Here is a 13,020-nt window from a genome sequence, read left to right on the forward strand (position 1 = left end):
ACCTGGGAGTGGAACTCTTGGGTGATATTTCCTTCTCTATGCTTTTAGGATTTTCCCAATTGTCCCCAGTAAAGGTGAATTATTTTGTAATCTGAAAAAAATCAATACAATGAAACATAAGCAATGTAAAATTACACAAATAAATTCAAAAACACCCCTGACCATTCTGCTTTTGAACTGCTAGCATTGACCAGAAGACTGAAGAATCACAGTTCTTGTGTTGGCCAAGCCCTGACTTCTAGGCTTTCATTGGAAACTGCCTTCCTTGTCTGCCTTTCACGCGTTGGGAAGGTGGGTCAAGTGTATACAGAGTAAGGACAGGATGGCCTGGTGGGGGCAGGGGTGCTTCCTGGAGCTGCCACCATCTTAATGCCACCATCAAAACCTGACTATGACCTTTTCCCCCCTGCAGCCGAGAGCATCACCGGCTCTGGCTGTGGCTCACTTTGCAGCGTCCCAATTCAAGCAGGTTGGGCTGTGGGCATCCCGGGCAAGTGGCCGCAGCCTGCAAGGGAGCTTTGTCATACTTGGTGCTCAGAGGCTCTTCGTCAAGTTTCACCTTTGGTGACACAAATTTTCCATGTTTCTTTTTTAGGCAGTTGCCACATCACGAGGCTAATGAACACATTGAGGTTTGAAATAAACTGGCCTGCCAGACCCACAGTGACTGAGGCACGCTGGTTAACCTGACCGACTGGTCAGCACTGCTGTTGTTTCTAGCTGGTCTGGAAATGCTCCCTGAAATGAGAGCAGTGAGGAGCACGTGGCTCTGCTTCCAGGAGATTGGCTCACATTACTCCCAGAGTTCTGAAAAGCACTTGCAAATCCAGCAGCTCTTGGAAGTCTTCACGTTCAGTAAACCCCCCAAAAGGAGAGGCAAGCATACACATAGATAATCAAAGGCAAAACAAGCAGGTAAATTCACAATACTTTCAAAGTCATGGTTGAAAGAAGATTATGAAAGTATCTACAGACATATTCAAGAACTGAACTCAGCCTGACTTCTTTAGGTTGTTTACTTCTACTTTTAACAGCAAGATAAATATGTAAGAACTCAATCTGTTCACTAGCCCACAGTTTAAGAAGAGTAGAAATGCTACCTACATCATTTGAGAGCTGGGTTTTATATTTGTTGTTAAACTTACCTATCACCATGCCAGAGACACACCACTGTTAATTATGGCTGTTAAACATAGGTTCTGCAGCTCAGAGAAACTATATAATTCCTAACTTTGATATTATAATTAATATGCTTGTTCAAAGTGTGTGTCACTGTTAACAAGATATATTTTGGGAAATATTATCTAACTGAAGGCAGCATAAATAGTGTAAAATATAAAGCTCACACTTTTTTCCATTTAAAATGATTTATATAAGTGGTGAAACGATTCTTCTGTGGAAGAGGGGGAGTTTCTTTTGCTGAAGTTAGTACTGCAATCAAGGGGAAAAAATCCAGAAACTGAGAACCTTCCAATGATCCCTGCATACCCTAAGGAACCACACTTGGTTAAAGAAAACCACTGACATCTGTTGACAAGAACAGGAAAATAAAAAGAGAGAATGAGGCAGAGAGGGACGGAAGGAGGGAGAAACAGGTGGGATTGAGAAAGACTGGGAGGAGAAATGAAACATAATTCTGATGAGAGACAGACTCAAAATATATGCCATGTAATGGGGGAAAATAAAATCATATGCCATGTAATGGGGAAAAATAAAATCAGAAGTTTTACCCAGCATTGAATTAAGAGGAAGTATACTCTTAAGAACAGTTGAAACAAGCTCCCAGACACAGTTCTGGAAAAAAAAACCTGCTATTATTTTCAAACTGACAAATGCTTAAATCTTAAAAGTCACAGTCATGGACAAGTGAGGGGCAATGAACACTGGAAAGCAGAAAGTCAATGTCCAAGGCCAAAGAGGAAGGAAAGGACACCCCTAAAGCAGAACTGGGTTTGTTTCATCTCTGTATGAATGCCCAGGCACAACACAGTGCCTGGTATGCAAAACCCACCCAAGAAATGCTGAGAGATCTGTTCAGCTGCACCAAGACAACAGCCCTGGAACACTTGGGCATGTAAGGTTACATGGTTCCTAATTCTGTCCCCACTGGCAAACCAGAAGTAATTTTGTCTTTGTGCAAACCTACATGAGAGAAGAACCAGTTGTCTTGCCTTGGGAGGCAATATAACAAATTGGTAAAGAAATGGATTTGTAGTCAGCGAAACCTGGCTCAAACTGTCACTCTAATCTTGCTAGGCAAATGACCTCTGGCTGGCCTCAATCTCTGAGATTCAGTTTTTGTATGTGTCAGATGAGAATATTAATAGTATGTATAACTGTCCTCCAGAGAATGTTATGAAGATTTCATGAGATATTTCATGTGAAATCTCTAGCATATAGTCAGTGTTCGGAAAAACTATTATTTTTAGGATTGCAATGAAAATTCTTTTCACAAACTATCTGGGTGTCAGAAAGTCAACTACAGACATTAATTCTTTGGGTTTAAAGCTCTGCCTCTGGCAATCATTAGTTAAAATGTAAATATCCCCAGGCATGTTCAGATTAAGCCACAGTGAGTCACTGACAGAGACTTTCTCCATCACACGGCTTTCTGATAGGATAAGTGGAAATGAACATAGCATAGGACCAAGTGAGTTTTAACATGTGCATGGTACTTGTATTATACAATTATTTATTGATTCTGCAATGACAAGCACTGTGCTGGTAATTTGCAATCCACCAGCTGTGTGACCTCATACAAACTACATAATCTCTGTAAGCTTCCATTTTCTCATCAGTAAAGTCCCTAAGTACCAATCACTACTTCATTTGCCTATCATGAGGATTAAATGAGATATATGCAAAGATAATGTGTGCCTAGTAAATAGTAAGTGCTCAAAAATTCAAAAGTGACTATAATGATAACTATAATAACCATAATCATCATTGTTACTATTATAAATGAGTAAAACATATCCCTGCTTCATGGACTTTCCTCCTGATTAGATCATTCAACAAATACTCCTAATGTGGGCCAGGAGGAGGTCTTCCAAGAAACCAGAGGACAAGACAGTATTCTGAATAGAGAGACAGCTAAGTTTCAAAAACAAAGAATGCATATTGCATGCTTCCATTTACATTAAATCCAATAACAGGCGAAGCAAATATATGGCAGAAATCAAATAGTAGTTGCCCTTGAAAGAGGAATGACATGAAAGGGACATTAGAGAACTCCCAGGGGGGATGAAAATATTTTGTATCTGGATTTTGTTGCTGATTACATGGGTGTAACTATTTGTCAAAATTGAGAGGCATGCTTTAGATTTGGGCCTGTTACTATGTATAATCTGCAATTCCAAAAAAGGAAACGATTTCATACTACTTTTTAATTGACTTCTTGCTAATTTGGCTTTTGAGCAGGCCTGCCTTTCACCCAAATATTTTTTCCTTCTTCCCAGACCCTACTACAGACACGATCCAAAGAGTAGGACAGACATGTACACCTGAGAACTCCTTTGGGTCAAATAGTAATTGTCCAAACCAAAGCTGAGGTCTCTACCAGAAGCTGACAATAGGCAGGACAAGCAAGCAACCCAGCTCAGCCCAGCCCCACAGCACCCCCTAGAATGTCAACCCAAACCCTACACCAGCAGTTAAGCCCAAGTTAAAAAGAATCAGCAAGGACAAACACCTAGTGCCCTCTCCCCTTGCCTGTGGGGAATATTATCAGCCAGTGATACTAATATCATTTCAATTTGAAAATCAATGCTAACAGTCATTTCAAAGAGCAGAGGCAAGAGCATGGTATGGGGACTGTTCTACAGTAATTTCCACACACAGTAATTGTAATCAAGGCTTTGTTTCTCACAAACCCAGGTCCTTAATCAAACAGCCTTTCACATTTCCATTGTGCCCCAAGAATCAAGAACTTCTCTCTTTCCTATCACAAAGCTCACATTTTCAGGGTTAATGCCCTGGAAAACACCTCTTTAGAGAAAAATAAATGGCCATCCATTTCAAGGAGAAATTAGACCAGCCGACTGTAATGGTGGTCATAATGATTACTAACTGTATACTATTTCACTTGGGGAAATTAGTGCATTTACCTAGAAATCCGTACCCCTGACAAAGGTTTCTTCAGGATATGACATCCATAAAAATGGTAAAATGTGACATTTAAAAATGTCAGAAATCCGAATCAACTGAGTTTGTGGAATTGATATATAACAAATAGGTAAGGTAAATTTTGAGTTAGTAAGGACTGACTAAAAGGAACCACATCACCCAGGACAATGAGCCTGAAATCTAGTCTTCAACCTGTGCTGAGAAATTCCAGTGTTGACATATCTTCTGGATACAGAACTGTAACAGTGAAGGCAGACAATGATTTATGCAGACATTTGTCTTCCCTACTAATTGCTAAAATCATATTATGTGCCGAATCTTCGCATCTCAAAGATCATGTTAAACTTTACAAGGTAGTAGTCATGTAGGATCCCATCCACTCACTGTACTTTAATTCATGTATTTTTTCTCCTTGAATTATTTAATCTCAGCAATTATTTGCTATTTCTTTCAAATTTCCCAACTCTAAAAATATAAGCCATAATGAAGCAGGCACTAGAAATCCTTTTTTATTGGATGTATTTGAAGAGCTGCAACACATTCTGGTTGTTCTGTTGATTGTAATTCCCAGAATGAGGAGTTGATTTGAACATAAAACAGCACAGCTGCAAAGAGACCTGGAATGTTAACAGTTTCATCTCCCTACTGCCTCACAAATCAGCCCTCCAGCTTACCACCCAAACCCTGATTTCAATTCTTTCCGCAGTTCTGATCCTGTTCTCAAAGCCATCTGACATTTCCCTGCTCTAGGCATAAACTCCAACTTCCTTCAGCCCACAGCTCACTTTCTGCTTCTCACCCAAGCCCCAACGCAACATTCATTCCCACCCCAACCTCACCTTTATCTCCAGCTCGAGGATACATCCTAACCCCTTTTAATAATATGAACTGCATTAGAAAGAGACTTAGAGGAAGTAGTTCTAAGTAATGGAGAGGATACGGTAGTCCTAACCCATGTCCCAACTTGCTCTCCCTTTGAGCTTTGGCCTCTGTCAATGAAGAAGCTACACACTGCTAGAAATAATGAAGAGGATTTGGGGGCACTGTGAACTTATCTTGTGTACTGATCCCCAAGAACACACTAACATGTCCAATTAGGGAGCTCCCTGGCCACACCCCCCTCACCAAGGCTGCAATCACCATCTTCAGCCCAGAAGAAAATACGGGGCTTACAATATTGCATAAAAACACTAGTCCATGATGATTTATTCACAAGCTGAAAGAACAAGTGCCTGCATGAGTAATAGGTAGATTATGATTGCTAGTTTTTAATAAGCAGTCACCAATGTCATGATTTCTTGTGGTTAAAATACCTCTAAACACCTGCTTCACCTGGCCCAAGCTTGAGAATTACACTTGCTGGATGCTATTACAGTAACCCACCAAGACTAACATGATCTTTGGGAATGGCATTCAATGTTCATGAAGTGACATGCTGGCTGCATGACCACAATGCCCTATCCTTCTTAGGTACGATTAAAGAGGCCATTAGAAAAGGCCAGGAAGTGAGCAGAAAATGAGCCATGCCCATAAATGTATGTGGCAACAGCTGTGCAAGTGCTTGGTTTCTTGGATTATGCCTGGAATTGTCCTGCACTGCCTGCCCAACAGCCAGCAAACAGAAGCCCAGCATGTTGCTGGTTCCAGCAGTCCCACTGTGGCTTTGAAATTTGCTAGGTGTGATAGCTTTCTGGCTAAGTACAAGGGGAAAGGTGATAGGAAAAACACACCCAACTCCAAACAGGTAGCTGCATACAAACCAAATGATAGTTTTGAAATCGAGAATTGTCCAGCAATTTTACTCAATCCAGAAATGATCTGGTTTTATCTGTAGCAGGCTACACATTTTCCAAATGCCACAGAGACACAGTTGCAGTAAACCAGACACAGCTTTAACTGAATGCTTTTCCAACATAGAACGCTGAAAGGATCTTATGTGACAAGGTAGAGAATCGTGAGTCAAAGCTAAGTGAGTATCTGCTTGAGCAAACAAATGTCATGCTTTGTTTTTCACTGAAATGGAAATAGGACCTGAGTGCTCCAAACTGTATATACATCTTCCAGTTTCAAAGTTTATGTGAAGCCTAAATAAATACACAAAAGATGATTTGCTGTGCAATGGGCCATAATAATAGTTTCAAAGAGAATCAAGATGCCCTCCCCTCTGCCACAGAAGAGAGAGTCTATCTTGGCTGGCTACATAATTGAAAAGGTTATCCAAAAGATCATTGTTCATCACTGGCCTTAACCTCCAGGAGTTGAAGAAAACATCATTTAAAGAGACAATTGGCAATTTCTATGCTCTAAATGCCATATTTCACTAAGCAGCACAAAATAATTTACTGATTACCTACTACCTGTGTTTTTAAAACTCTAGAAATGCTATACTCTGTGATAATCACATATGTAGTTATGATAGGCTGTTGGCATAAACCCCAAATGACGGGATGGGAGGCTGAATTTAAACGAGCAGTGCACTCTTGAAAACATACTATGAAATTCATTCAAACTGTTACAAAGTTATTCGAATTGACTTAATCATCTGTGACACCATTGTTGAAAATCAAACATGTGGATATTCAAATTAACTATTAAATGTTCAATCCTATATCTTGCTATGTTGCGCGGTGTGCTCATGAGTCCCCCAGCTTAAAAAAATTTTAATGACCTATATATAGGAAATTTATAAGTAACCAAACCTCTTCATAAATATGGTCAATGTACTTTACTGATTAAAAATATCAATAAACCTGGTATCTATCATCTCTAGCATAAAAAGTAGTGTTTAACATTTAGTGGCAGCATATTTTAACATCCTTGAAAGAGAAAATACTGGCAACTATCAGGCATTCACTATTTTGAAAATGCTCTACATTCAACAACCAACAGAAAAGCAGAGATGAGACTCATGCTCTTAGCAGAGATAAGATTCCTATCTCCTCAGGAAAGTCAATTCCTTCTTAAAAGTTATCTTATAAAATTACTTTAATTTATTCTAATTGCAACCATAATTCCAAATGCTAATTACAGAATTCCTACAGAGAGGTATTCAGTTTCAGATGTCGTGAGTCAACATAAGAAAATATTATGACATATGACTAGAAAATTTTTCATTATTGAGCTACAGAAACTTGCTGTAATGCTTCCAGATTTAATCAGTTCTGGACAATTGCAAATCATATTCCTAAAACAGCAATTCACTTTCTGTGAATGAATTTGATTTTAGAGTTCTCTTAAAGGTAGCCTGCAATAAAGTTTAGATAACTGCCTGATGGAAATCAGAATTCAGGAACCAAAGTTCCAGAAACAAACTTGAAATACAACCAGATTCAGAAGGGGATAACTTGCCTGGATCAATTTGGTGGTACAATCTTCAATTGCATTTACCTATCCTGGCCCACAGTGGGGGAAAAAAAAGACATTTTAAAGACCCTGAAGTTGTGCTCTTTTAGTATATGAACGCATTAAGATTCATTACAATTAGAAAAGCTCTGGAAATGTGTAGAAGTTCTACTTTCCAAGTGACAGTTTCAATTAACCTGTGAGAATCAAACAGCCATCGAGTTTGAGAGGTCCGAGGTGTTGAACTCTAGCCTTGAACCAGACTGGTAGCAACACTGATTCTTAGGACCACAGATCTAAACTCTCCATAAACTTCCCGAGCCTTTCATCAATGCTTTGCCTAGTTGGAAGAGAACCAGTTCCATTTAGAAACAAGGATGGAGGCCCTGAGCTGAATACTTTGACAACTTTCCGCGGGGGAGGTCTGGCGCTGCCCTAGAATCTCCCGGGGAAGAAAGCTCTGAAACATGGGAAGAGGCGAGAAGGAGGAGAAGAGAAAAAGGAACAGGGAAAGGAGTGGGAGGGAAGGGGGGACAGGGCTGAGAGGAATCGGGGCCCCATGAACGAAAGCTGCGCACTCCCCCCTCCCTCTGCAGTTCCACTTTTGTAGCGGGGACTGGGCGTGGGTCGCTGCAGTTACGGCAGATCCAGTCCATCCCAGTGTCTGCTTTGTGGCCATTCTGAACACTCGCACCCAAGGCATCTGCCTTTACCCCCATTGTTCTACCACACCCCCTCTCTGTGCCTCCCTCTGTACCCGGATTTTCAAGGATGCTGTCTCCAGTTTACTGCCAGAGCTAAGCTGGATTTAGCAAGGCAACAGCTAGAAAGGGCCGGCGGGGGCTAGGGGACGGCCCTTCCTTCTCCTGAGTTTTCCCTAGCCTGAGACCTGCTCCGCTGCGCCTCCCCAGCCCTCAGTTGGGAGGCCCCAGGCCGAAAAGCATACTCCAGGGAACAGGCAGCCGGGCGCCCCGGGCCAGGTGGCTAAACCCCAGAGGGTGCAGGAAGGGGATTCTCCTTTCCTTGGAGGCCCGCTCCCGCTGGGCACTAGTGACAAGGGGACAACAGCCTTTGTTCTCCAGGGGCTTGGCGGTGGCTGCGCTGCTGAGGCGCAGCGAGGGTGGCGCCGGGGCATCGGGAATGCTCACTTTTGCTAATGGCATGTGGAAGGTTGCAAGCGCTTGTCTTCTGGGGAGGGGGCTACAGAGTTAGGGAGTAGGGGGCGTGTGGGGGAAAGAAGAGTGGGGGAGGGGTTTTGCGTCTTGGCCAGGCTCTTTGTTTGCTTGGGGGGCGGGGAGAGGGGGTTGTAGGTGGATCCAAGCTTGGGTTCTTACAGTGGGGCAGATTCCTGAGTATGTCACCATGTTGCACCCGCGCAGCACACAAATGCACACTCGTGCACTCTCACACACATGCACTCGCACAGACCGTCTGCCTACGGTTAGCAGGCAGCCCTATACCCGGCGCTCCGGGCTGCAGCAGCTTCAGCTGCCCGCAGCACCGCCTCCGTGCGTCCAAAGGAGGAGTGGAAGAGGCTGGAGGCATTCACCGGGCGACAATTCCACGAGGAAAGAAGGAAAGTGGTGCAAACACAGACCCCCTCATAGCACCCCTGATCCCCCCTTTCTCGCCCGGGGTCGCAGAGGTCATGGACAGCTTACGCTCTGAGAGGGAGGCCGGGAGCTGTGGAAGGGCGGAGCGCACGCGAGGGGAGCGAGGAAAACCAAGGGAAGGCAAGCAGGCTTACTCGGTGGGCAGGCTTACCCTTAGAAGCATCTTTCTCCTCTTTAGGCTTGGTCACCTTTCCACTCATAGATCCCAGCTTGCTTCACAAATTTTGCCCAGGAGACGGAAGTCCTCGCCGAGCGGGCCGGACTTGGGAGAGTGCTTAGGGCGGCAAGTCTCGACCGCGAGCTCCCCTTGGTGTGGCTTCGGGCGGGATCCGCTTTCCCCCCCACCGTTGCCACCGCTGCTGCTGCTGCCTGTTACAGAGTGGAGAAGAAAGGAGAGAGGTGAAGGAGGAGCCGCTACCGCCGCCACCGCAAGCCCCAGCGGCCGGTGGCGGGAGGAGCCGCTCGCCTGGTTTAAGAAGTAGAGAGACAAAGCAGCGCTCTCTCAGAGTCTCTTGCGCGTCTCTCCAAACCGCTCACCGGCCTGCTCTTGCAGAGCCTCACTCCCAACCTGGGGGCTGCCAAGAGGGGCAGCTGGCACTCCTCTGTTCTGCCGCCGCCTCCCGGGCCGCGCGGGCCGCTCCGGGAGTTGCCTGGGTGGGCTGCCCCGCGCGCCAGCGGGCTGCTTTCCCCCCTTTCTCAAGCCGCAGCGGGCCTCCAACTCAATCAAAATAAATTCCAAGGACAGTTACAAAAAAATCAAAACAAAGACGAAAATATTCATTTAAAAATAACGAGCCTCTCCGAAAAGGAAATGTTTGAACATGTGATAAGCAACGTGTGAGCCTGTTACACCGCATAACCGCGCATCTCCTTGCCTGCGGAGAATCTAGAGGGGAGGGTCTCACCTTCCTTCTCTTCAATCAATTCACAGGTTCATATAATTTTGCTAAAAGGGGGGCCTGAGTTGCTCGCGGCAAAGGAGCAGGGACCGCTGGCCCTTACCAGCTCTCTCTCCCTCACTACACCAACACCCCCTCAGAGCTGGCCCGTTCCCCTGCTCGCGCTCTCCTTCCAAACAACTCTCGGGTCCCAGAGCCGTGACTCTACACCGAGATGCCTTCTACATCCACAGCAAGGTGTGGGCACTCGGGAAGCGGGGGCCGGCGAGGGCGGGGCGGCACACAGCTGCTAGCCGGCTGTAGTAAAGGGAGCGCTCAGCAGGGGCGCGCGGACGTCAGCCACGGGTTGTCAAAACCCCAGAGAGCTCAGCGGAGAGCAAGCGAGCGTGTGGGCCGGACGTTCCCCAGCCCCTTTGGGGCACGCAGGGCCCATGGGCGCTTCCAGAGCTCACTCAAACTGTCGACGGCCGAGATCGGAGCCCCGAGGCCACCACACACTCCCCTTGCCCCCGTTACCCCTCTGCTCCCAGAGCCTGCCGTCGGCGCCAAGCTGTCCGGACTCCCGCTGGTCGCCACCTACACTTTGGGAACTCCGCTGTTGACTACAGCCTGCAGCGAGCGGTGGAATCTCACTCCAAGTGTCAGTGACTTCTCTCCTCCAACGGCCAGCTGCCCAAGTTGAGATAGCTGGGATCTCTGTGAGATGGGCGCGCTGGGATCTAGGTGTCACCAGGGCACCCAGAGAAACTGACAGCAGCGGCTGCCACCTCCCACCCCCACCCCCACAACCAGGCCCCTCCTCCTACTGTTGGAGGCTCTGGTTGGCAAACTGCGAGTAGAGTGCCCACCCCCAGAATGGCCAACCCCAGGCAAACGGAGTGAGATGGAACTGGGGTGAGTGCGGTAATAAGTACATATCTCCTGGGACACACTAGTCACAAAACATATCTAAGGTCCCGGAATATTTCAACAAGAAGGAAAACTGCTCAGAAATTGTACAAGAGGGGGCGGACTGAGATGGAGAAAGAACCAAACAAAGAGAAGGAAGGACAGGGTAGACCTGAGGCGTCCTGGGAAACCCTTTTCCCGGTGGCCTTTTCAGGGCGCACCTATACCCAGAAGCCTGAAGCTATGATCAGGGGCTGGGATGGCCGCTGGCAAGACTCAGAGTTATCCATTAATGAGGCCATAGGCTCCAGACTGGCAGTGGAGAGGCGGCATCCACTCTCATGCAGAAAATCCGTTTCCCTTCGTCCCACCCAACCACAGCGGCTCCCTAATTCAGTTTCGTTAATGGCATTAAACAAGGCGAAGAAATTATATAGATAGATTAGTCCTACTGAATCCCAGGTGGTAACCCAATTACAAGAGCCTGCTGTGGCTTTCAAGACCAGGAGAGTGGACTGCCCCTTGCAGCCAGCCTGGGTCTAAAGGTTGGCAACCCTCTAAATGAAATTTGTAGCCTCCATCCTAGGTCTGGGAGGAATTCCAGGCCTGTTTTTCTTGTAAATAATATCTAATAATCAGGAGGTTGATGACACAATGTGATTATCCAACCCAAGATTAGACCATTAATTAATCAGTGCTCCAGGGGGAAAAAAGGAATTTCTCTTCAAATGACTGGAATTCAAAGGTAATGGAGAGTTGCATGGTTTTAGACAAAAGGTAAAGGGGCAGAAGATACAATCCTTAGACAGTTTACACCCAATAATAGTTACCATGGATTTAGTGCCTACTCTGTGCCAACCAGAACACTGAATACTTTACATCATTACCTTATTTCATCCTCACCTAGGCCTAGGGCATATTGAGACTTATGTTATTTCCATTTTACCAATGAGGAAACTGAGGTTCCAAGAAGTTAATCAACTTGCTGGTAAGTGGTGGAGCCCAGATAAAAAATTAGGAGAGTCAAGATAGAAATCAGGTGGGTCTTTTTTTAGAGCCTGTGCTTCTGTTAAGTCACATGGATTCTCAACATTCCAATTGGCCTCTTAAAGGGAAATGGGAAGCACATTTTCACTGGACCTATCTGCCAATCCTAAACTCTTAGATCTTTTTGAACTCCCTAATTTAGCACCTTCTAAAACTCTCTCTCTCGTGCAAGTGCATGTGCTCCTCGTCTCCCTCCCCTCCCTCTTTCATTTCTTGTATACACATAACATTTGCTTTTTCCCTTTTCCCCCAATAAGCAACAAGAATTTCTTTTGGGAAAAAGTCAGTCTTTGTCTTGGGAGATCTTAAGCATCATACTTATGTCCATCCTGTCTCAGATTTCCTGCCACATTAAATTTTCCAAGAAAGTTCTCTGCACAGATCAGAACTACCCCCCACTCCAAGCAATATCACTATTGGCACCTCCAACAAGTGTAACTTCCTGCCAGAAGCCAGGTAACTTCCTGTTCTTTGAAGGAAACTAATAATTGATATATGACTAAAGCTAGGTTAGTTAATATGATTGAGGTGAGTTGAAGAGAAATATACTTGGGAGTACTAGTGGACTCTGTCCATGAACATGAAGAACAAGTCAAGTATGAATCACTTTGCTACCTGCAAAAGAAATAACCAGAAGACAAAGGAAATAAACACTTCATGCAAGAAAAACATAGTGATGTGTGTCCATATGGGGGCAAATCAATGATGTCATAAGGACATTCATGGCACAGGCCAAGGATTATGAATATTGAAGTGCCAGGTCAAGCAATCTCATCTAAATGAAGACCCTGCAAAGGAGGCCACCAGCATTATCTTGTGAACAGAAAAGGGGCTTTCCCCTCTTCAAAGCCCTGTGAGATGTTTAATATTGTGTGAAAAGAATGTTGCCACTACCTCAGAAAAAGGCATGCTCCACTCTCCAGCCCCCAAACTACTTGGTAATTTAAGATGGTCAGCTGGAAGGTTTCATATCTGTGTGAGGGCATTAAGAGAATGGTCTTTTCCCCACCACCAAATGGACTCACTCTTTTACTTTTAAAAATATTTTTAAAGAGAGGGGAAGGGAGAGAGAAATTTCTTTTTAGAGAGAAGGGAAGGGAGGGACA

The 13,020-nt window shown here is 45.0% G+C and overlaps 1 protein-coding gene across 6 annotated transcripts in view; it reads right to left on the reverse strand.

Annotated features, from left to right (window-relative positions):
• The window catches only part of FGF13 (fibroblast growth factor 13), a 610,827-nt gene that overhangs the window by 567,834 nt on the left and 29,973 nt on the right, over positions 1–13,020 (reverse strand). For 2 of the 6 annotated variants that reach the window (XM_053662402.1, XM_053662396.1), the window contains exon 2: positions 9,232–9,449. In XM_053662402.1, coding sequence (XP_053518377.1) covers positions 9,232–9,280 — 49 coding nt within the window. In that variant the 5' untranslated portion in view covers positions 9,281–9,449. Of the gene's footprint in view, positions 1–9,231; positions 9,450–9,617; positions 9,668–9,985; positions 10,159–10,495; positions 10,536–10,559; positions 10,711–13,020 lie in introns of those variants that run through there. The other 4 variants (XM_053662397.1, XM_053662401.1, XM_053662398.1 and 1 more) reach the window with 4 other exon arrangements.

The sequence above is a fragment of the Artibeus jamaicensis genome, unplaced genomic scaffold (assembly GCF_021234435.1).
Source record: "Artibeus jamaicensis isolate MK-2021 breed Jamaican fruit bat unplaced genomic scaffold, CSHL_Jam_final contig_240, whole genome shotgun sequence".
Classification (NCBI taxonomy): domain Eukaryota; kingdom Metazoa; phylum Chordata; class Mammalia; order Chiroptera; family Phyllostomidae; genus Artibeus; species Artibeus jamaicensis.